The 24,854-nt window shown below is 39.9% G+C and overlaps 1 protein-coding gene across 37 annotated transcripts in view; it reads left to right on the top strand.

The window, feature by feature from the left end:
* Positions 1–19,391, top strand: part of RIMS2 (regulating synaptic membrane exocytosis 2) — a 503,290-nt gene extending 483,899 nt beyond the window's left edge. For all 37 annotated transcript variants that reach the window (XM_075743530.1, XM_075743545.1, XM_075743550.1 and 34 more), the window contains 5 exons: positions 12,569–12,710; positions 14,011–14,123; positions 14,859–14,960; positions 15,876–16,015; positions 16,448–19,391. In XM_075743530.1, the coding sequence (XP_075599645.1) occupies positions 12,569–12,710; positions 14,011–14,123; positions 14,859–14,960; positions 15,876–16,015; positions 16,448–16,666 (716 nt within the window). In that variant the 3' untranslated portion in view covers positions 16,667–19,391. The remainder of the gene's footprint in view (positions 1–12,568; positions 12,711–14,010; positions 14,124–14,858; positions 14,961–15,875; positions 16,016–16,447) is intronic.
* Positions 19,392–24,854: the final 5,463 nt, after the last annotated feature.

Raw genomic sequence — 24,854 nt, 5'->3', positions numbered from 1 at the left:
CAGCAATATCAAATTAAGATTGTGCAACGCTAGACAAACATGTCAGCTATGTATGTACACTATTCATAATCTGTATTTAAAATACCTGCATATACATATATCACCTTCTACGTTCAGGCCGAGAGTTCAGTGGCAAATGTTTGTCGCCAGTCTTCACGTCTTGATTTCGTGTGCAACACCCCCTGAAGTCTCCTCCAAAGCATCTTTCCTTTTCTGAAGCGAATGCCGAGGTGTGTCCCTCGCCTTTCCCCTGAGCACTACTCTGGGGCTGGCCAGGTTGCCCCTTTCCCCTGGAAAGAGGGAGCTGCTCCCTGGGGTGAACCATGCTGTCCTTCAGTACTCTCATCCGCTCGCTGCCTTGAACAATGAAGTGAACTGCAAAGTATTGCCAATAGACTGCAGGGTAGGCTTCAGAGGGCAGTTTTAATCTTTTGATGTGCTAATACACACTGTGGCTGAAAACATGCATTTTTAAAACACTGAAAATATCATAAATTATGCTAAACATGCTTAGGTATTCCTTAAAGATTTTTTTCTCTATCATTCCAGAATAGCTGTCTCTTCAGTCCTGATTATTAATTACAACAATTGCATTAATCCTGTGTGAAATCAGAGTATTGATTTGGTTTGTTCTAGTCTGTTTTCTTTACTTCTCTAGGAAACACTTAACTTATTCCTCAGTTGAGATCTGTGTATGTTTAAAACTGTTCACTGGTTCAAAAAAATGTGAGATATATGGAAGTCAGTAGAGGAATATCTATTAATTTAAGGGTATTTGTAATGATTTAATTAGTTTTTGCTGGCAAGTTATTTAAACAGAAGTGTTAAAAGACCATATACTGATTTTTGACGCGTTGTGTTGATTTACGTTTTCTGGTCCTATTTAGAAGTAGGCTACACTTGAAAATGCATTTCATGTAATTCCAATGAAAAAATGGAGAGAAAATTGCTATGAGTTTTTATGGAGCTGAGTTTCTGCTACCTGAGATTTCAGACATAGCAGGTTACAGAGGGAATGACAGGCATGACAGCTAAACTTTTCCCAAGGGCTGTCACTGAGATTGGAAATTAAAAATGTGATGGGGTTTTTTTAATGGCAAGTCACCTCTGCACTCAAATTGGAATTTGTTGTCTTCTGAGTGCTTCTCTGCAATTATATTTATGTACCACGAGTGTCCGTGAGTGGGTGTGGTACATGCACTCCCATGTTCGCGTACTTGATGCTCTTTTACAGTTTAATCTGAAAAAGATAGATGTTAAACCTACTTCATAAGTTATCCATCTTCAAGATGTAGTTGTTTCTGCGTATGACGGATAGGTAAAAAAAAGATAACCTGTACAGGGATGCTGTTACATTTCCCACTCAGTCACATTTTTAATACAAATAGAAAATCTGGCCTGTTGAGGCATTTATTTGTGATACTGTCTTGAAGACTTTTGTTCATTAACTGCAGAAATGTCCAGAGGTATATCTTTGGGTATGAAAGAATATGTGTACTGTCAAGTTCAGAAGTAACTGAATAGTAAGTAACTCAATACAATGTATTAATAAGAAAAATTTTAGAGACTATTTTTGAATTTGAGTGTCAATTGATTAAAGAAGGAGACTTAAGTCCTGGCATCCAAGCTGTAATGATGTACTGAAGAAGCAGGCTGTGGAAAGGCTTCGTTTTCTGGTTGGTAGCCATGAACTTGCCATGGTTGGCCAGGTTTGCGGCACAGGGAACTGCGATTCACTCTAGTGCTTCCTACTTGCTGATCAGTTAGAAGAGTCCTTCAAGTTTATTCACATTTGTTATTTTTAAAGGAGTTTATTATTTTTTTAACTGTGTTTAGTAAAAGGCATTGAAAAATCAGTTTTTTCATCATTAATTTATTTCTGGTGCGTGTGCATGTGCACACACAGAACTAACATTTCATATGGTACCAGAGCAAATTATGTATGTTATCAAAGTATTGAGGTTATTAAAGGGCGTCTTTTGCATTTTTTGTTAGATTCGTTGATGATAAAGTGTACAGCCTGCGTAGTAAAGTGAGAATTGGCACCAAATAATGCTTGAAACAGATTTAAATTATGTGGAAATTGTTGAAGAGGTGTGGGGACAGAGGGCAAATCAGTACCTATCTGAATGCTCCTGAAGCGTCCCAAGCCTCACATTTTGTCTGAAATCCTGGCTATGTTGAAATTAAAGGAAATTTTGTCACTAAACCCAAAAGACCAAGGGATTTCCAATGTAAATGTGTGTGACATCGCTTTAGATGTCTGTGTAGTCATAGTGCAAAATTTCATGCACATAATATGTTTAAAAGTAATGGATATGAGTTTACTAAGCTTTCCTGTGGACAACTGGAAAATGTGCTAGAGCAAGTGAATTCTTAGGTACAAGAAGGTTACTGGAAAAGAATTACAGTTATCCAACATGCACTGCGAAAAGGAGAGAGAGGCTCAGATTGCATGTGGTCACTAGAAAGCTTATGTCTGGTTTTATGAGTGGGACTGTTAACTTGGTGCTTCCTCAAATTACACTGTGTGTCTTGTTTGCTGTAATAAATTTGTGCTGCAGTTTCCTTTTTATACTCTATTTACATTCACTTGTGATTTGCATTTACACTGAGGTGTTGATATAAACAGCACTGCTGCCTAAATAGGAGGTTGCCAGGAGTGCTGCTGTGGAACTGCTAGTCACGGCAAGCTCTGCGTGAGGAACCATGCCCTCCAAAAGGGAGCATATTTCAGTTTAGTGTCTTCTTTTGCCAAAGTTTTTGGGTGGTAGTGTAGCTATGAGATTCAAGGGGAAAGTCAAATGCTTTGCAGGTGCTGAAGACAATTCAACAGATAATTTAAGACATAAATTAATTCAGAAAGACCTGGAAAGCATCATGGTCTCCCAGTATGTTAGAAAAACAAAAAGCAATTAAAAAAAAAAAAGCCACAGAATGTTCTTCAGTCCAAGACAGTCATGCCAAAAATAGCAAGAATTAGTTGTGTTAGCTGAGGAGAAAATACATTACAGTTTTGCATATTGATGTCTACCGACAGAAGTATCTGGGTGTTGCTGCAGGAGTTCAGCAGGAATAGAAGCACATTATACGCTCCTGTCACCTGGCTGATAACTGTCTGGGAAACTTGCTCAAGGGGTTGTTCGATCCCACACAGATATCAGCAGGAGTGTTGCCATTGATGCTAGTGAGTGAAGGATCAGGACTTACTTATGCTGAACTGCTCGCTTGAGCACTGTTACTGGCTTCAGTGGCATTTCTCACCGATTAATCATTGCTTGTTGGTAGAGCTGGAATAAAGCTCGGCAGTTCCTGGGTTCTGTTCCTGTGGTTAGGCCACCAGATCACACTGTCCCTCTGGAGGTCCCAGTAGACAATAACAAGCAGACAATAATTTAACCAGAAATAGAAAATGAGGGAAGTAGTAACAATAAATTCATTAACACAGTAATTATTAAAGTGAAGAGAATCCTGCACATGAAGTAGTTATGCTTTAAAATTATCCTCATAAAAATAATAAAGTAATAGTAGGAGTATCAGGCAATGAAGAAAATGAGAATAACTATGTCTTCTTGGGGGAATTGGCCTACTTTTTGGCCTTGGTGGTAAAGATGACCTTGTTTACGTGGAATGTTCATAGGCAGAGCCAAGGTGGAATCTGAAAGAAGGGTATCCTGCCCTGTGGCAGGGTATCTGTTGTAAAAGATGAAGCTTTAAAGAGCTTGGCTTGATTGATGCTAACACGCCAGAGACTGTCTGCTGCTCATCTCATGCAACAGTGGGGTGGCTCATCTCAGAGGATAAAAATGACTCCGAATATGGAATAATAATGATTCCGTAAAGAATCTGTTTGTGATCGATAATTTGTTATGTTTGCTGCTAGGGCACTGCTCAGGGGCTGAGCTGAGGCAGCCTGTCCGTTGGTGTGGTGGGGCTGGGTCTCTCCCATTTCTGCAGCTCCCCGGGCTGACTCCAGGGTGGAGACAGTACAGAAGTAATTTCCAGCAGTTTGCATCTCTCTTTCCAGTCCCAAGTGTCTTTACCAGTTACACTGAGGTACTATACTGATGAAGTAGATGTAGATGCCAAGATGGGTAAGACCTTTTTTAAAAGAAGCGTAGAAGAAACTATACTGTTGCTGGAGAACTAAAGAGTTCTCCAAACGAAACGTGTATTCTGGGAAACATCTGGAAAATCAACAGAAAAGTAGAAGAGACTGCAGAAGGATTGACATTCAAAGTACAGCATACTTCAACCTGACTATATAACAGAAATGCCCAACAGAGTTTTAAAGCTGCCTTTCTCGTACATTTGTTGTATTTCTCTTCTGATCTGCTAGTTACACCGCAGCATGTCCCTGAATAGCTCCAGATATCTCAGGTATGGCTGTAACAGCAGCAGTGAAGCTACAGTGTATGACAGGTTTCATCTCTGATGGTACCTACATAAACCTGAAAAAACCTGTCTCACCTAACTACATGCTGTAATTGTCATTTTTCAATGGCAAGGTCAAACAGGGTAGGCAGAGCAGTGGCACGCTGTGTTGCCATTGTTTCAATTGGAGAGGTAAATGTTTAACAGCAGTAGTTTGAAAATGGGTCATTACAGTGTGAAATTTGCTCAGAGTTTTGGGAACTGTGGTTATTTAAATAATGATATTTGCATAGTATCATTACTCATCTTAGACAAAGCTAGGAGGAAGAACTGTTTCTAATTTGTGTAATCTCAGTAGCCATCCAACTACTTGGCACCATCTATCTCATTAAGCCCTAATAGAGGGTGTTGAATTGTTTCAACACTTGCTACATCATTCAAAAATGCTGCACAGATCCATCTGATAGTGTATGTAATGACCCTAGCTATACTAAAAATATTCAAGGTTGGGTTAAAGAATGGTGTTACTGTCATTACTGCATATTTAGAAAGTATCTCTCATTACATATAATACAAAAATAAAAAAGCAATTCTAAGCTCCTCAATATATACGCTCTTCACTGTTTAAGAAGTTTTGATCTGCTCTTGGCACTGCATGGAATAATTGTTATTAATAAGTGCATAAGAATGCTATACATCCAGAAAATTGAATGTACGTATAAACATAAAAACATTATAACTCAAAACTGTAGCGATGGTTTCTTTTTACTTAAAAGATGGTCATCCTTTGTCATTGGCTGAAACAAAGACCGGGTTTAAAGATTTCTTGTGGTGAAGATGTGCACCTATTTAGTGATTCCTTATGTAAATGGTATATAAAATTAGAATGTAATTCCACAAAATTGCTTGCTCTATTTTTTCAGGATTTTAATAGCTTAGGGATGAGACTGATTTCCCACTGCTTCGCACTTTTTGTAGTCATGTAGATTGTTGTACAGGATGTACAAAGTGGATAGAAAATGCTACCATTCTGTTTTCACACATGCCCAGAATGTGCACAAAGTCAGACCTGTTATATTTGAATGATAAGAGCATCTCTCTGTGTGGAGATCATAACTGGTGTAAATGAGGATTCCTGAAAAACTGTTCATTCAGGTCACTTGGCACGTGGGACATAGAGCTGTGGGCTGCAAAGCCACTTGCTTCTTCATCATCATATCTCTGTGTTCAGTTTTACAGCAATCGAACAAGGCTTTTGGCAGGTGCATCCTCTGACCACGTTTAGAAAACCAGTGGTCTTACCAGTAACAGAAAGAGAGATTCCTGCAGTTGTGAAGTGTGCAGTTGTGTTCCTGATTCACATCTCACTGTCAGGAGTTGTACATTTCTAAATACACATAATAAGGATAACGTATTAATTCTGTATTTGATGTCTGCTGTTTTTATATTGCATCAGAACTAAACTTTTTTTTTTAATTCCACTGTGCAACAGGATTTTTCCAAGTTAGATTCAAACCTTTATGGATCTCTGGTTAGACTGGCTAGCCAAGGGGTAGTTTACTAGCTCAGTAAATCTCAGTATAGCTGTTGACTGGAAATACATCTTAAAGAAATTTGAAGAAAACATTCCTTTTTGGTCCTACAGTCACACATTTGAAAAAATAGCATAGACATACTAGAGATGTCCTGATCTCTCTTGGGCCAAATAGGTGATTAAAAAAGATAAAAACCAGTTTATTTTCTTACTGTGTATTGCAATCAAGATCTTTAATCAACATCTGTAAAACAAATTATCCAACCAGAAGTCTGCTTAGCCAGTTTGTTGTTATATAGTCAGAGCCAAGTAACCGAAAGAGAACTGGAAATCACATCACTGCTAACACCTCTCATCCAGATAGCTGTGGTTAATTATTTTTGCTTCCCTGGGATGACTCTAAGTCTGTTATCAGAGGTAAAATTTTATCAAGGCAATGGCCAAGCCGCAAACTTGGTGCTGTGGTTCTGTATATGCTTAATTGGGATTTCCAATGAGTGTTACATAGCACAGGCATAGAAGACAAGCTCTAAGCTCTCAGAGACGGCTATTTGTCCTTTTTATACGTAGCATATTCAATAGTGATTCTGAATAATAATACAGGGGATATAGGAATTTTTGAAACATTAAGTAATTACCATGCATGTGGAAAAACAGGCCTTGTTAACAACTCAGGCTTGTAAAAATATTTCAAAAACTTCTGGGATCACAAGTGTTGAAGAGCTTAAACTGATGGATGCCCCACGGAGACAAAAGCAATTTCTATTGTCTGATGCTCTGAAGAATTTGCTGAAGGGTCAGTTAGGACTGAAGAATGGACTTCAGCACAGCAGTGAATATAAAGTGGCAGAATACAACTTTAAACACATTAAAAAGTGGGAGAGAATAAGGAGCAGGTGCCTGCCTTACACCACAGCATTGCTTGGGAGCAGCGTGTGGTAAACTGACTCCACATCATGTGGCCACAGCAAGCTGGGGGGATCTTTTCCGGATTGAACGTACAACCAGTGTTGCCATGAAAGGGAAGTGAAATGCAGACAAAGGATGCTGCAATCCGGCCAAAGCTTTATACCCCAGGAACAACCGAGATTCGTGATGGCTGCCTCTTGTTGGGTCCTGTGTATGGGGATTCAGCAAGAATGGGACCCGAAAGCTTCTATACCAGCCTTTGACTAGAAGATCAAGCAACAGTTTTGAAGCTGATTATTTCCTTCAGTTCTCTCTTTCTTCCACTTTTTCTTAAGACACTGTCTTAATTCACCTTAATCTTAATTAACCATGCTTCCAGTATGGCCAGAGGAAAGAGAGAAGGAAACACAAAGGCACAGGACAAGAATGAAGTATTTCTTGACTGAAGATGAAAAACTAGTGAGGCTTCCCAAGAAATTTAAAAATATGTAGTGCAAACTGCTGCTCCCATACTGAAGAGCTTCCCCACTGAAGGCAGCTCTGCTTTTTGGCTATCAAGGCAGGCAATTCCCATCCCAGTCAGAATTTCTCAAGTGTTTTATGTTCATGGGAGCAGGAACTGTAATACAGGTCTTCCCTTCTTCCTTACAAGTGCAAAGTAAGGGAAAGCCCCTGGTTACAGTTTCTCCCTGGCCCTGCAAATGCTCTTTGGGCTTCATAAATGCTGACAGCATGCACTATGAAAAAACATCATCAGAAGGGCTGTAACACAACACTTCCTAAGCTGCTGGTTAGCACTGGCCTCCGAGACTCCGTGAGATGGGCTCAAAGCTTCTCAAATTGAGGCAACAGTGGAACATGGGTTTCCCAAATCATGCTTAAATTCTTAATCCATATCTAATGCTTGGGGTCTGTGGGTGACACAAGGAAAGAAAAAACTCAGCTGTGGTTCCAAGCAGTGCTTCAGGAAAAGCTAAATCCCTCGTTCAGTGTGGCCAAAACCTGGGCTGTTCCAGACACAGAACTGTGCAGCTGCAAAGGAGTTTGAGACCTACCGTGTCCCCCTTTTCTTAGGTAGGATCAAATGTTCTTAGACTGTCTCTGATGATTTTATCTAGCCTGTTCTTAACATGCCCAGAGAAGATCTCTAGATATGTAGAGAGCATTACTCTTGAAAAATGGTCTCTTAAAGGCACTTTATTCTCTTTGTGGATCTAACTCCTGACTTCAAATGAAAATACTGAAGCAGGTTTTATTCAGCCTTTTTGGTGAGGTGGGGAGAGCAGAGAAGAGGCACCTCAAGCACTCGAGTGTGTTTCTGAAGCCACAGCTCCTCTGTACTCAGTACAAGTCCTACCAAGAGATCACGTACCACCTGGGGACTGTCACAGCCAGCCTGCCTCTGCCTGTGCCTGCTGGTGAGCAGCTGTTGGAAGCTCTTGCTGAGAGCCAGCTGAGAGCTCTCCCACTCCCCACCGGAGGCAGATTTCATTTGGCTAGATCCCAGATCATGGAAGGTAATCTGTTGCATTCGCTGCAGTTTTCAACTTGTCCTCATCTCATATTGAAGATCATATCAGTAGTTTTGCACCCCTAATTTGCAAGTGATTTGCACTCCAAGTTGTGGGAACAAATAATTCCATGTATAATTCAGAAAATGTGGCCTGTGGAGTCTATTTGCAGTAACCATATTAGTTAAATTACCAGTGTGATTAACTGTAAGAATGAGTGTGCTTTCATAAATGCCAAAGCAATTATTTCTGGTAATTTATTCCATTCCTTACAATATGGCTGCAAGAATCTGAACTCGTGTTTTTCAGATACTATATTCCATATTTTGCGATGGGGACTTGAGAGAAATTTCTTCCTTCTAGGGCAATTAGATGATACTAATTTGGAGAACATTTTCAATGTTTTTTATTAGAGTTTAGTGATTTGTGAGTAAAATGATTTTCAGTGTAGGTGGTCAGCAAGATACTTAGCAACAAAGTACACTACTAGACTCTCTTGTTTCCGCATCCTTTCATTTGGTAGGATTAAAACCAATGTGCATGAGGTGAGTGTATATGTATAAATACTTTATGATTATAAAAGCAACCCCTTCTTTTACAGTGGCACCAGTTACATCTTTACTTCTGTGTTAGTTCCCAAGTTATTCATCTAGCTAGAGATTAGCATAACCTCAATTGGGCTTGTTCAGCTGTGTGTGTGTTTTCATAAACATTTTTGGGAAATGATCTGTGTTAAAAGAAAAAGAACAACTTTAAAAGATATTGTTGGTTGGTTCCTTTTGGGCTGGGTCCAGTACAGAATGCAGCCACACAAGTAGTTGAATCAGAACAATTGAGGAGGTTTTAATTTCTAGGCAGGGATGAAGGAAAACAATTTGGATTTACTGGAGTGGTAAGACCTTCAGCCAGACCTTCCACCAGCTACAGCTTGGAAGTATGGCACCAAAGGCTATTTCTTTGAGTGGAGCAACTACTTTGCATTTTCATTGCTACTTGCAACCTTTTAAGTATTTTAATGCTGAATTTATGAAACACAAAATATGGATTATATAAATACTGGTTTTGCTTTTCAGTTGTTTGAAGAATGGTGGGATTATGTTTTATTTATTATGTTTTTCCAGGGACCAATGTATTGCTAGGATTGTGGGCAATGAAGTGTAGATATTTCTCATGCGTATTATTACATATTAGTTTAGCCAAGCTTAATCTGAAAGAATATTCATCTCTAAAGCAGTGGTGCAGGAGTCATGTCTGTGAACTGGGACTTCTTCTGACTTCTATTCCAAATTGCCATTTTGCTGTTAAATCTACAATTCTTATTTCAAGAAGCATCAACATCATGATTAGGAGCCTTCTTGCTGAAAGGTCAGATCTTTCTCTTTTGGGACTATCAGGGAGCTCTGCCTGTTTCTGTTGAAGACTGGGAAACAGTTATTTACATAGCCTCCTTTTGCCCTCCTTAAATTCAGTGTTAAGGTCAAAATAATTACTGTTTACCACCCACACTTACACAAAAGTTGGATATACTATGCATGCCTAACTTTCATGCTGTATCAAAGTTGTATCTTTTCAGCTATCAGACTGTCTTCATGTGAACCAGAGCACTTACTTCAGTTAAAACGAATGCAGGAAAGTAAAACTGCTTAAAAATAATATTCAGAGGGATGCTGAGAACAGCTGGTGAAACACATGTGCCTCTATGAAGACTTGAATGGCAATTGCAGCATTTTTGCCTTGATTCCTCAGTAAATTGATGTGCAAAAGTGTGTTGATTTTTTTAGTGAATATTCTGCTAAAGGCATACAGACATAATTCTAATTCAGAAGAAAAATCTGTCTTACTAATTACTAAAAGTTACTATATACTCCTTTAAATATCACATATTCAGCCTACATATTCAAACTCATACTTATCCCAAACCCCAAAATCTTTGAATGATATGATCTGAAAAGATTGAAGAATCATGCAGGATGGAAATGTGCTGTTAAATTTGCATAAGCAAATTCATGTTTGCAACAATGAACCGAGAATGACCACCATTCAATAAGGCTGAACAAAAATGAATGCGTAATAATCAAAAGAGCTCTTACAATAGAAGAGTAACATCCTGTAACAATACTTTAATGAAAAGAGCATGGGGCTTCAGGAGTTGTGTGCTTTTCACATGTGACTATGACACACCATGTACCTTTTCTACAAAACTATAGCATGTTTTTTTTGAGGCAATTTTGTGGGAATATTTCTTTGATATGAGTGATGGGATTTTAGAACAACTCTGGACCAGTGTTGGAAGTCAGCTGCCAGCTTTCATTAGTTTAATATAAATAATAAAACCAGCAGACACTTGGAACAGTACAACCCAATAGAAATGAAATTGTTGACTTCTGCCCTTTATTTTTCATATGTCATGTTAGCCTTGTATCTTTTTTATTTTTATTTATTGTACCAGATATTGATGGGCGTTTTCAGAAGTAGTTTTGATATAGTAAAAAATTTATTTCACTCTGTTGGGTACTAAATTCATGTGGGTAGCTGAAGTTCTAGAACAAAATTACAAAATTATTTTTTATGTACTGATTAAAAGTTATGGTATTAAGGAATGCATAGAAAGCTTGAAATAAGCAATATGATTTGAATCATTCATGATACTGCTATAGAAATGTCTACTACTGCTAAATATTGTAATGTTATTAAATCTTTCTTGACAAGGGGCCAGTGGGTTTTCAACATGGTTTGGATGTCTGTTTCCCACTTCATTAGAGTTCCCATGTTCTTTATCTGACCTGATATTCCCCCTGACTGGAGGGCCTGGGGTGTGCTCCTGGGACACGTCAACCCACACTGCAGCCTGTAGGACAGAGGGACACTGAGTGGGGACATCGAAATCAACGCCCCTGTCCTATTCCCTGTCCGAGGGTGCAGGTCCTCTCACGCAAAGCCAGCCCCTGTGCTCACACGTCCTCCTCGGGGTGTGAGGGTCCTTATCCCAGGACAATCTCCTCCCTTGGTCATTTCCTTTCTCAAATCCCTAGAGCTTCACCGACCACACAAGTCCAGCAGTTCTTCTGCCATCTGGTATGTGCTGAGACAGAGGTGGTGAAAGGGTAGCAGAGGCTACAAACAACTGCAGAAGAGGGCGAGTCTGTAGATATCCTAGGATCCTGGATATTACTCTACCCTCACTGTATTGATATTTAAGAATTCTCGTATCTTTTGATGTCATGTACATTTAGAGTTATTTCTCTTGTATGATATTATCAATATATCACACATCACTGTGCTGAAGTCAGGGTGTTTTATCCATCGAACCAAGATAAATTGCAATACAGAATTCCCTGCACCATTGCAGGGAACAGAATTGAAAATCAGAAATGGCATGGAATAACTGTCTTATTCATGAAAGAAAAAGTGAGGCTTCATTCCCACTCAGTAGCTTAGGGTTTTTTTGGTGGCACTTTCAATATATCTTCCAGCTGAGGTCTTGATCAAAAGTCCTACACTAAAATGCTACTGCATTAAGTTTCGAGCATTTCTTCCATTGTCTGATGCTCAGCTATCTGTCACTGCTGCTTTTACAACTAAATTAAACTATGCAAGAAGGTACAAAAATTGTTACTCTCGGAGGTGGAAATAAAGTTACATATTGTGCATAAATCAATATTGTATTTTTAGACACTAACTTAAAGCAGCTAGTGAAATGAGAAGAGTGTGAATAGAGAAGAAAGAATGGGAAGGGTTCTTGATTTGTTGTTTACTGTTCTCACTAATGGATATTTGTAACTTGATTTAGTAGATAATGACCAAATGTTTTTAAATCAAATAATTCATCTGAATTAGAACATTCCTCAGACACTGCAGGTTTTGACATAATGGTAACATTTTAATTGAATTCCTAGGAGGGATATATTCATCCAGAGAAAACATATTTTAAACACACTAGACTGTGGATAGTGTAAATCCGGTTAAGTCCGTGGGCAGACTTGTGTTTTGCGTGTGCTGTCTGCCCTTGGAAAGCAGGTGGTGACAGAACTAAGGTCCTGTAAAAGAGACTTATGGTGCTGCTTGCCTGTTATTAAAAACCCAGTAATTTTAAAATGGAAGTTTTGGTACAAGTCATTAGTTTCTGGCTTCGACTCTTTGTGCCACGTGGAGTGGTGGTGTGCTGCCCGCAGCGGTGCCCCACACGGCCGCCCAGCCGCGACAGCGTGGTGCGATGGGGGCTTCTCTTTTTTCTCCGCAGAAGCAGGGGGCAAGAAGCTGCGGAGCACCGTCCAGAGGAGCACTGAGACAGGGCTGGCCGTGGAGATGAGGAACTGGATGACCCGTCAGGCCAGCCGGGAGTCGACAGATGGGAGCATGAACAGCTACAGCTCTGAGGGAAAGTAAGCAGCAGCTGTACCTGTGGTTACCTGACATTTCTCCATGACACTGGTAGTTAGACAAAAGTGCAGTGAGCGCTGTAGGTCCTGTTCAGTCAGAATTCCCTTCACAAGGTAGCGTCGTTGATGGAACAAGCCTGAGTCTTCCCTTGTGACTGAAAGAGTATCCCATTGTTTGTGCAGGAAGGATGAGGATCCTTTCTGCCATGCCATGAGAAAGGCATCCGGTGGGTGAGAGCACCAACATGCGGTGTGGCAGGAGGGGAGGCACATCCAGTGCACTGGGTAAAACACAGTTGTCTTCTGAAAACTCCTCGCATATGTCTGTGCTTTGCAGAGCAAAGCATTTCCAGAGCATTTCCAGGTGTCATTCACTGGGCTCAAGCGTTTTTCCAAGATTCTGCTAATTAATCCTAAGAGGTCATCTGGGCGGAAATATGAGACTGTCATGTATCATGCTTTGCATAAAAGCTCAATTTAATTTAAAGACTTCTGAGTGGTATGTCCAAGACATTGCCCAGAAAAATCTTACTGTGGATAGATTTATTAGTGGTATTCACAGCACTGGATGTACACCTATACTGGACAATATATCTTACACGTCCAAGTTGATGCACTATATGTACTTGAGATGCACATTTGTTTATGGCTGATCATCACAAATCTCATTAGTTCTTGTTGCCTTGTAATGGGTCACAGATAATTCATGGCAAGAATTTGAATTTTAAGTTACTTCGGTCATTTGCCACAATGGATTTCATTCTGTTATTGAATAGATGCCATTCTCAAAGACTTTTTTAACAAAATGTTTATAATGAAGCTGATTTTAAAAGGTGATTTTAAAAATAGTGACCAGTGTTCAGTCTAATGTAATAATATCACTGGATACATTTGACATTAAGCCATTGAGTTCACATTGACTGAAAAATGTGAGCAATTTTACTTACCTAAATTATGGTAAGTGTATTAGTATCTTATTGAACTGGTGTCATATGAATACTACAATTATTAACAGTAGTCTTTAACATATTGGGAAAATACATGATGGAAAAACATTACTGTGGAAATTAGACTTAGTGAGGATTAGTGCTTCCTTCACCTGTTTGTTTATATTTTTGAGGCCAAATTGCTGCTTGTTGAACACCGAAGTTTTGAGAATTACAGTAATTGTTTTGTAATCTTGTCAGTGTAAATAAGTTCCTTGTTAGCAGTAGTACCAAAAAACATAAATGCTAAATGCAAAACATCTAGAAAACAAAAAAGGGCAAATTCAAGTGTATTTTTTTTCAATATTATTTTTTAGTTTGATTTTCCCTGGTGTGAGGTTGGCTGCAGACAGCCAGTTCAGTGACTTTCTGGATGGACTTGGTCCTGCCCAGCTTGTAGGACGACAGACTTTGGCAACACCATCAATGGGTAAGCATTTATGTCCTATACATATGATATAATCTACTGAGTCTGGTAATTAGAACATAGAAATTATCTAGATTCTAAGTCTTTAAATATGGATTTCCCATGTGGTTTTGAACAACTCAGTTAAGACCAAAACTGTAACCTCAGCCAAAGTTGAACATAATTGTGGATGCTCATTAAGACACTCAAAAGTAGAAAGGTGCTTTGAAAAATTCAGTCTTTTATCTCTTCTTCTTCAGTTTTCCATCTTTAAAATGTTGCTAATGAGACCAGTCCTTTCTCTGAATCACTGGGATAGTATTGAATAAAAATGGGAATTTAGGTGCAAAGTATTCATTATTATTGTGCTTACAGGCTTTTTTATATTCACAAGCTATCTTTTCTTAAACTAGAGGCATGGTGAAGAGATTTCAAGAAGTTTTACAGAGCTGCTTTGTACTAATTCCCTTGCTGCTTTTTTTTAATCTGAAACTCTTAAGACAAAAAAAAAAATGGAATTTGAAGTGATAGGGGCATGGGAAATGGGAGAGAAGATGTTATTGCAGGGTTTTTAAATTGTTTACTAATGTAAATAGTGGTGAAGAGGATAAGTATTAAATTCTGTAGTAGTGTTAAAATCTGGATCATAGTTATTGATGGAATGCAGACGATACAAGTCATCACATATTCATCCTAGAAATTCCCATAGCTTTTCATATTTCCTGAATTACAATGCCAGGATTTCTTTTTGTTGTCTAGGAGATATACAGGTGGGAATGATGGACAAGAAAGGACAACTGGAAGTAGAAATCATCCGAGCCCGTGGCCTTGTTGTAAAACCAGGTTCAAAGACACTGCCAGGTAAGGAAGGAAAATTTTAGCAACAAGAATAGAGTTCTACCAAAAAAATCCCACAAACTCCCAACTCCTAAAGCTTTACTGTTCAACTTAGGTAAACTCTTAGAAAATTCACATATCAGTATATTACAGTATTCAATATTGTACACTGAAATGCATAATGTATTGAAATGGTATACAAAAAACCCAACCCTACTTCAGAAGGAAAAAAAAAAAAATCAGAGTGGTGTCTGGGCTACCAGAAGACACAAAAGTTAGTAATAGCAAATAGATCCTTGGTTATGGTGTAGAAGGAAGGTCTATACTGAAGATGTGATATAGGAATCTTAGGGATGAAGAGGGAATCAACAAGAGGTGTGGAATAGGTACCTACTCAAAAAGTAGACCAGTATTTGATACTTACTCCTTATTTTATAATCTGATGTCCTATAACACTATGTGAAAAGGACAATATAATGATATTTTTAGCAAGCTCTTCTGCCAAAATAGAAATCGTGTCAGAGTCTTTTCTTCCCTGATTTTCACCTTGTAGATAATTTTTAATTATTAACAATTTGGAGCATTGATCCAAATCTCACCAAAGTCAATGCAAGTCATTCATTTACTTAACAGGCCTATTTTGCATACTGTACAGTATAGGGATACTATATATAGGAATATTTGATTTTTCCAGGTCAAAATCTGAATTGTTTCATGGCAAAAGAGACATACAAAAAGAAGCAAAGAAAAATTATGCCAGCATAAATGCATGGATGCTTTGCATGTGAATAAATGTTAATATTGCTTGTGGAGATTTGTTCATATAAATTATATATCCAGTAAAGGGCAGATGTTATCATATGGCAATAGAACAGAGCATCTGTTATGCAAAAAATCTGGACTTCTTTACTTACTGTTCTTTATTTTCTTTCTTCTAAGCACCATATGTAAAGGTGTATCTATTAGAAAATGGAGTCTGCATAGCCAAAAAGAAAACAAAGGTAGCAAGAAAAACACTGGAACCACTTTATCAGCAACTTCTATCATTCGAAGAAAGTCCCCAAGGAAAAGTTTTACAGGTAACTTCCATCGATACTCTTCTGAATCTGAAAATATCACCTGTACAGTTTTCACTGAATGAATTTCAAACTTCCTTTCATGCTTCATTTGGCAAGTTCTGCTATTTCAGATACTTGTTCAGCAGATAAATACAACAGTAATAACTGTTGATGCAAGTAGAAAGTGCTGAGTAGATTATTTTGCTTCTACTATTTGTATGGGCTCCTTCTCTCACTGGGCCTTCTTCAGTATCATGGATAACTGCTCTGTTAACTGCCCAGGTCATTTCTGTCACTGCATCCTGATCAGTATACATAGAACTAACCTATGTCAGCAGTCAAATATTTAATTCCTTGCTATAATTAAATAAGCAGAGATGTGACAAATCAGATGGAAGCTCTCATAGTTTTTGCTGAATTTTTTCTATTTTCTTCTGTTTCCTTTGCTAACAGATAATTGTTTGGGGAGACTATGGACGTATGGATCACAAATCCTTTATGGGAGTGGCACAGATACTTTTAGATGAACTGGACCTGTCCAACATGGTGATTGGGTGGTTCAAACTCTTCCCTCCTTCTTCCCTAGTAGACCCAACTTTAGCTCCTCTCACTAGAAGAGCTTCCCAATCATCTCTTGAAAGTTCAACAGGACCTTCGTATGCTCGCTCATAGCAGCTGTGAAACTGTTGTCATAGCAACCAGCGTTACAAAAAAATAAAATTACAGGTCGCAAACCCTGGTAACACTGCATGCTTAATGTTGTGTCTTCTGAGCCTGTTTCTAGGGCTGCAACGCGATCCTGTGTTCTCAAGGAAGTTGCACACATTGTGCCCTACAGAAGGCCCTCAGGTGAAGGACTGAAGTCATGAAGAACTGATAGGTTTGGAGTTCAGGGACACTCAGTTTTGGTCCAATCTGAAGCCATGGACTAAACTAAAGGAATCAATCTGTTTCATGCAACAAAAGTCCTTTTCAATGGCATATCTGTTTTGTTGCTCCCGTTTCTTTATTTATGTGCCCTCCCCTCCTAAAGCTTGGTTATGCCACAGAAATGGAGTTACCCTCCCATGAAGCCATGTTACAAGTCAGTGGATTAGCAGACATTGGAAGAAAAGAAGAACGTAAGGATGCTGGAAAAGTCAGCTGTCGCTCAAAACAGTTTGCTTGAGATCCGAAAATTCTTCATACTGAAAAGGTTCAAGACTTAAAGTGGTGGGCTTCATACCTCCAGCTATAGATACAGTGAAACCCCAGATGTGATGAACTCTCTGAAAAATAAAATTCTGTGGATATACTGTACTGTATGAAATTAAAGAAACTTTTTTGCATGGACACAGATTTAGCTGAACACTTAAATTATTTTCTTGGGGCTGCAACTTGCAAAAAAAAAAAAAAAGAATAAATCAGCCATTTTCAACAATTTATATTATTTTTAAAAATAAATTTCACTAGTGCATGGTTTTAAAGGGAAGAGAATGCAACAGGGTGATACAAAGACACACCACGTTTATCATTCTTTAAACCAGTCATGGTCTGTATTTTTGCAGACGTATATTAAAAACAAAAAATAATTTCTAGCAAATATTTAAAATTCTGTTTATGTGACGAGAAATAAGTGTAATATATTAAATTTATTTAAATGTAAAAGGTACAAGCCTTGTAAAGTTCAACATAATGTGCAAATTGTACACTTCTTTTACCTCCTCCTTTCTCTATCTCTCCTCCCAGTCTCCTTTCTTCCTTTTGCTCTTTTCCCCCTCTACCTCCCAGGATGATCATCATATTCTAAAATGGCTACCTTTTGACTTCGTACTCTCTTATGCCCCATATTTGGTTCAGGGTTGCAGATTGTTCTGCATTTCTGAATTATTTGAGAAAAATATTGTTTAAGAACTTACTTTTTTTTCAAGCATGTTGAAAAGGATTTTGCAACATGGCTTGGGAGTACATTAATGTAATTCAGCATGTATTTGATAAAGAAGATATTTGAACTTTTTGCAATTTATTGTACAGTGCATGGTAACTTATTTTCATTTTTTCTCACCTTCAAATTGAATTCTACAGCAAAATACTGGAATCATGTGGCCATTGTAAGATGTCTTCAATGAATTTGTTTTCAGCACCAGCATCTTTCATTCAAAGGTTGAACTATCATTTCTTGAAGGTTTTTGGAAAGATGAAAAATAAAGTACCTGGTTGATTTTTAGGAAATAAATTTAAACACTTTTATTTGCACTAAACCAAATTTATTACTACATTTCCGAGATTACAAAAGTGACAAAGGTTACTAATTCATACAGTTCTTCTGCTGTAAAGTTCAATTTTCATACACTACATTTGTGTTGCAAAAAACATAATTAGGTAATATCAGTCTGGAAAATATCAGTCTTTGGTTCGTAAAATAGCCTTAAAGAAAGCTTATCAGTACCACTCTGACAGCTATTTGACACCATTACCAGAACCCTCACTGCAGTCAATGGCTCTTCAAAAACCTGTTTTTTGTAGCAGACAGTAACTACCGTTGGGTGGTGCTGCAAGTTCAAGCTTCTCATTAAATTACATTATTTAAAGAGAATGTAACTGGCTAACATTTAATAACAAAATATCATTTTTTCTGGGTCTTTGTATGCCTTTAATACCTGTTTAAGGTTTAATACTGAAACCTTGCAATAATTTTTGAAATATACATTGCATTTACCTTTAAGGCCACACAATTACTCTGATTTTATTTGAAAATCTATTGAAGTTTCCCATTAAGAAATTGTACATGCCTCATAAGAGGGCAAAAGTAATAACAGTATCACTTAAAATGCCTTTTACTTTGTGCAATATCATATAAATCAAGATTGTGTCTTGTCTTCAGAGTTTATGTAATGGATTATTGTTAAGTTAATGGACAGACTGGTAAAATTATATTTATGGAAATAATTTAGACACCTGTCTACCAGCAGCAAATAAATGCTACTAACATGCAGTCTACAATATCCCCTAGGATATTAAACAAAAATACATAACCATTTTCCTGATACTGTGAGATGTGCTCACACGTTCTTGTATGCATAGTCCTATATAAATTATTTCGAATTTTAAAATCAAGGACATGACGCATGGAAGGTTTGTACATACTTGTCATTATGCAGTATTTATTTTAAAAAAAAATTACTGTATTTTTTTTAATTTTCACACGTCTGCAACTCTACTTATGGTTTAGTCATGTAAATAGCACTATTCCAGTGATCACTGCTGTCTTGTACATAGTCCGTTTTAAAAAGTTAAAAGGAATTACAGTTGGGAAAAAAAAAAAGGGGGGCAGATGTAATGAACACCAACTAATGTAAATCAAACTCATTCTGGTGATGGTATTTAACACTTTAAATAAAACATTTTCTTTACAGAACTTGTGTGCAGCGCTTCATTGCTTTTGTCTGAGATGGTCAGCATCATCCTTCAGTGGAGTTCGTGACAAACAGCACGTACAGCTGAAGAACGAGCAAGCTTTTCTTCTCGTAACAGTGCTGCAAATGAAATGCCATTTTTAAGACAACATGTTCGCTGCCAGAGGTTTTCGGACTGTGTGCGCACACACAGCAGGGGAGCGGTGGGAGGCTGGGTCTGGCTGTCCCCCAGCCAGGCATCGGGCTCTGCGCTCCGGCCACGCTCCTGCTCTCACATGCGGAAACAGGCACACGGCTCTGGGGCTGGAGCTGGTTCTCAGCTGCCAACCTGGCTGCAAGGACGTGCTCAAACTCCGGTATCGCCAGCACACTAAATGTGCTGGGACTGTGAAGTGCTACCGCCAGCTGGTCTGGAGAGTTCCTGCCATCCAGTTAAACTTCCAGCACTTGAAACAGGGTGGCCACACTGAAGGTGGCTGTTGGGGATGGTTGTGGATCAAATTCCCATCCTGTTCCCGAGTGCGTCAGGAAGGCACTGCCCAACTTCCCCAGAGCAATGCTAGTTGTGTTCCCTGCCCAAGTACGGTTCCTGGCACTGCATAGTTCACTAGGAAAGCTATAGCCTTAGATTTTTAGCTACTGGACTGTAAAAAGAGTAAGTTTGTAAGCTTCCGCCCTATCCCTAGGTACCACCTAATATTAGCTGCTATTTTTTTTTATGAGCAGGGCACAAACGAGGACAGAGTACCCAGCCGGCAGTGGTGGCTGCTGGGGCTCTGCAGCCTCTGCAGCAGGGAGGAGGCAGCGGTCCAACACCTCTACAGCTATATGAGGGCACGGGGGTGAAGATGGGGATGGAGATGGTGGCAGCGGAGGCTTTTCTCTCTACCTTACTCCTCAGAGACAGCGTCAGCACAGGCAGTGGTGACATGAGCACTGCCACAAAGTCAGGTACCTATGCCTCGGAAATTTACTGAAGACTGAGAGGCTGGCTGGCGCTTTGCACAATAAAATGCATGTATTTGATTCCAGATATGAGGCAAAAGAGCAGCACTGCAGTACTGTCATGAGATAAAACCACCAAGAAAGCATGCAAGTGTGTTTTAGGCAGAGCACTGATGGGAACTGTGAGGAAGGAAACTCCGTTTGTTGTACTGCAGCTGAAAGTGGGGTGCTGGAGGAACAGACCCAAATTTCTGGCATGTTAAACAACTAACAGCCCAGCAGGTCCCTCTTCTCCTCTGCTAACGTCACATTGCTGTTGCAAGGGTGACAGGGCAGGCAGGTACCTGGCTGGGAGCTGGGCTGTGACAGCGGGTGAGGCTGCCCCATGCCCTGAAGCACATCACCTCCAGCCCTCCAGTGGCGTGGGCAGCAGGGCAGCAAACCCACCTCCTCCCGCGCTGAACACTCCAGAGCTCGTCTGCCTTTGGCACTCTTTAGAAATAAACATAATTACACTCAGCAAATACTTGAGAAGGCACGCTGATACAGCTGTACAGGAAAAAAAAAACCCACAACATACTACTTTTCTAAAGTGTCTTTTTCTTCTTTGAGACAGTTTTTCAAGATTGCTTGCTGTTTCCCCTCACCAACACATTCTTGCCCACCTCCACTTAATTTCAAACAAAACAAAACTAAACTGTAGGTCATTTTAATCTTAACAGTCCTGCTTTACTCATGACTACTAAACATTGGCTCAGATAGTTGATTCATGCTGTTCTTCTGGGAAGTGTTTGTGCCAATAAAAAATGCGGTAAAATGCTATGTCACCGTAATTGTGGGGCTTTTCTGCTTCCATGCCTTTACTGCAGGTCTTCAAGGCTTAAGCAGTGAGATGCTCTTGCCATGATGAAGGTGAATGTGGGGCCAGCACGTCCTAACCAGCACACCACTGCGTTCTCATAGCCTCCTGCCACTATCGAATAGCTGTTCACAACTGTATAACTAATTGAAACATAAGCATTTTTATATAGAAGGTTAAACACCAATGCTTTAATATGACATAAAATTTAACAAAGCATTAGATTTCACAGCTTCCTCACAAAGTTAGGCAATACTGTGGGGACACTAGAGCAGTTCATATTTGTTTCCTTAGCTCACCTCCCTGTCACCCAAGCACCCAAGAGCAGACACCAGAGCTGTAGGTCTCGTAACAACCTTCCAACTGTGACTACCCTCTCTGTCCTTTGGTAAGTATTTATAGTGAGCCTTTACCAGGAGCAAGCAGCTGTGTGAGAAAGAAGATGCACATTTTCACAGGCAAGAACGGACCGCACTTAGGACAGAATAATTGGAGCTAGCTTTAGCTGACAAAAAAATAAAGCTATATGCTTTACAGAATCATAGAATCATAGAATCCTAGAATATCCTCAGTTGGAAGGGACCCATAAGGATCATTGAGTCCAACTCCTGCCTCCACACAGGACCAGTCGAATCAGAACATATGACTGAGAGCGTTGCCAGATGCTTCTTCAACTTAGTCAAGCTCGGTGCTGTGACCATTTCCCTGAGGTCACCCTCTCGGTGAAGAACCTTTTCCTGATATCCAACCTAAACCTCTCCTGTCTCAGCTTCATGCCGTTCCCTCGGGTTCTATCACTGGTCAGCAGAGGGAGGAGATCAGCGCCTGCCCCTTCGCTCCCCCTCGTGAGGAAGTTGTAGGCCGCGATGAGGTCTCCTCTCAGTCTCCTCTTCTCTAGGCTGAACAAACCAAGGGACTTCAGCCTCTCCTCATACATCTACTAATACCAAAGACAAATTAACTTCTGGAGTTACTGGCTTAATACCTGCCTATTTTAGATGTCTTGTTTAGGATGGGATGAGTCACTCTGGAGACATCAGATCCTCTCCCTCTCTCCCCATTGACCACAGAGGCAGAAACCGATGACTGGTTTAGGTTGAATGTCTAACTTGACAGCAGCTGAGCTTAGGAGAAGTGGACCCAGACTCAGCAGCCAGGAATAAGAACAAAGACTCCATGGTCCTTCATTAGCAAGTCCTACTTGAACTGCCTGTATAATTATCAAGTCTGAGGGCAGCAGGCAGCTCATGACTGATGACGGAGGAAATGGCTGGGAATTAATTTCGCAGATCTGACACACTACCCTGTCAGGTCACTCCTCAGCCCAGCCCCGGGGAGAAAGAGAAACAGCCATTCTAATTAAACCATAGGGCATTAATGCCCCTAAATATATCTGACATGAGGTCACACAAAAAGAAAAGAGCACCCTAGATCTGCAGAAAGTGCATGACACATGACTGAGGAAAAGTTCGTTATAAATGCCTGTCCTCTGTGACTGTTCCTGCAACCGAGAACAGTTTATTAAGTACCATCCAAAATTTACATGTTGCTGAACTGGTGTTGGCATGAAGATGGAATGGGTGAGTGGCACTGGATGCCATTAGATTTATGGACGTGGAGGTTTAGAATACCTCAACAAGGTGGGGCAGGTTTGGTAGACTATTTCGAGGGCAAGACCTATGAGCAGAGGCTGAGGTCACTTGGCTTGTTCAGCTTGGAGAAGAGAAGGTTGAGGGTGACCTCTTCGCAGTCTACAGCTTCCTCAAGGGGGACAGTAGAGGGGGAGGTGCTGACCTCCTCTCTCATGACCAGCGACAGAACATGAGGAAATGGAATGAAGCTGTGTCAGGGGAAGTTCAGACTGGTCATTAGGAAAAGGTTCTTCACTGAGAGGGTGGTCAGTCACTGGAACAGGCTCCCCAGGGAAGTTGTCATGGTACCAACCCTGTCAGAGTTCAAGGAGCGTCTGACAATGCTGTTAGCCATATGGTTTAGTTACAGGTAGTCCTGCGAGGAGCAGGGGGTTGGACTCGATGCTCCTTATGGGTCCCTTCCAACTTGGAGATATTCTATGATTCTATTTCTCTGGACAGCTGTTAGCAGGGCTACTGTAAGAGCTGTTAGTCAAAGTCCTCCTGTCTAGCAGCAGTTTTGGTAAGGGAACAATCAGTGTTTTAAAGATGATATTTATATTAAGGTGACACCACTCACTGAAATGAAAACAAAACAAAATACTAACACTTACCAGGCCAAAACTCAACCAGTGGGTCCTGCTATGCAAACAGTGCATCTGACACATAAAGAAAAGGCCAGTACTACACTTGCCAGTGCATGTTAACCTAGTTTGAAATTATTATCCCCAAGATGAGAATAAAAAGTAGATTTAGGGAAGACTGAGAGATGAAGTAGGAATGTGAAATTATCAAAGTAACAATGGGCAGATATTTTATTGATTCCCTATTTTGTTTCTGGTTAATTAGCACTTTAGCTGCAGCATTCCTGAATAGTGGCAGACAGCTCCCTGAAGATGAGGAAGAGTCATTATATCAGGCACCATTTCCCAGAGACCAGCATGCTGAGTGCTGCTGCATGGGAAGCAACTCAGTTAAGAAGCTTGGGGACATTTCAAGTGCCTCCTTACAGTCTACCACACACTGGAAATGACACAAAGATTTTGCTTATTTAACAGTTTCTCAGTCCATATTCTGATTCCATACCAACTTCCAAACTGTGATTTTCTGTTTCGGAGTCAGAACTCAAGACTGCTTACTCTCAGATTTGCTAAGTGGGACTTTCAGAAGCCTTTGGTACTACCTGCCACATGTCTGAGGCATCAGTGCACATATTTACACAGCCGCATGCATGAACAAATGAGTCCCATCCTTCACTGTGGGCTGTACAGCCCAACTGCCTGGAAGCCAACAGCTCTGGATCCCTAGGAACGGCCCAGGGGTAATATGGCACTTCACCAGCAGATAAATTTATTCCTCACTGGCAAAGATACAAGTTGGAAAAAAGACATTTTTTATATATCCTGTGCACTTTGGCCATTGAAACAAAGTGAGAACTAAGAAGAGTAGTTCTCAAAGTGAGACAAGAAGTGTCTGGGTCTCATGAAGCGAATCAGGCCACCAAATCAGCTAAAAACCAACCGCATCTCTAACCTGTCCCCCAAACACACAAGCATGGTGCTAGACAAGGAAATGCTGAGCAGAGACACAGAGGTGACATGTTCCTGCCAGCACCTTAAAGAACCTTAAACAAAACAAAAAAAATCCCTGTTGGCACAGCTCTCAACTCTCGAAGTTTCTTGTTTTCAATTAACAAGCTGAGGTATGAGTAAAGATCACAGTATCTGTACAGCTGTGGGTCTAGTTTTCTTTAGTTACACACTTAGGCAACTAAGAACTTATTTTTCTATAGTAACTGTTTTCTTTACCTGCTTAGGCACAGTTTTCACTTCCTTGTTTTCTTTAAGAACGATCCATAACTGAGAGCAGGGCAGAGCTGCCTCCCCGTGACCTTTCCGCATCTAATATGTGTCTGGTTTATACTTAAAATGTGAGCAGATGCCTTAGGCAACAGATACAGAATAATCTGGCATATAGTTTTCTCTCTCCCTCCCTCAGCAGCTTTGCTTTCCTAAGCAGTGTTGATTAAC

This window comes from Balearica regulorum, chromosome 2 (genome assembly GCF_011004875.1).
Source record: "Balearica regulorum gibbericeps isolate bBalReg1 chromosome 2, bBalReg1.pri, whole genome shotgun sequence".
Classification (NCBI taxonomy): Eukaryota; Metazoa; Chordata; class Aves; order Gruiformes; family Gruidae; genus Balearica; species Balearica regulorum.
Note: the sequence above shows the minus strand (reverse complement) of the source record. Positions and strands in the feature narration are given on the sequence as shown.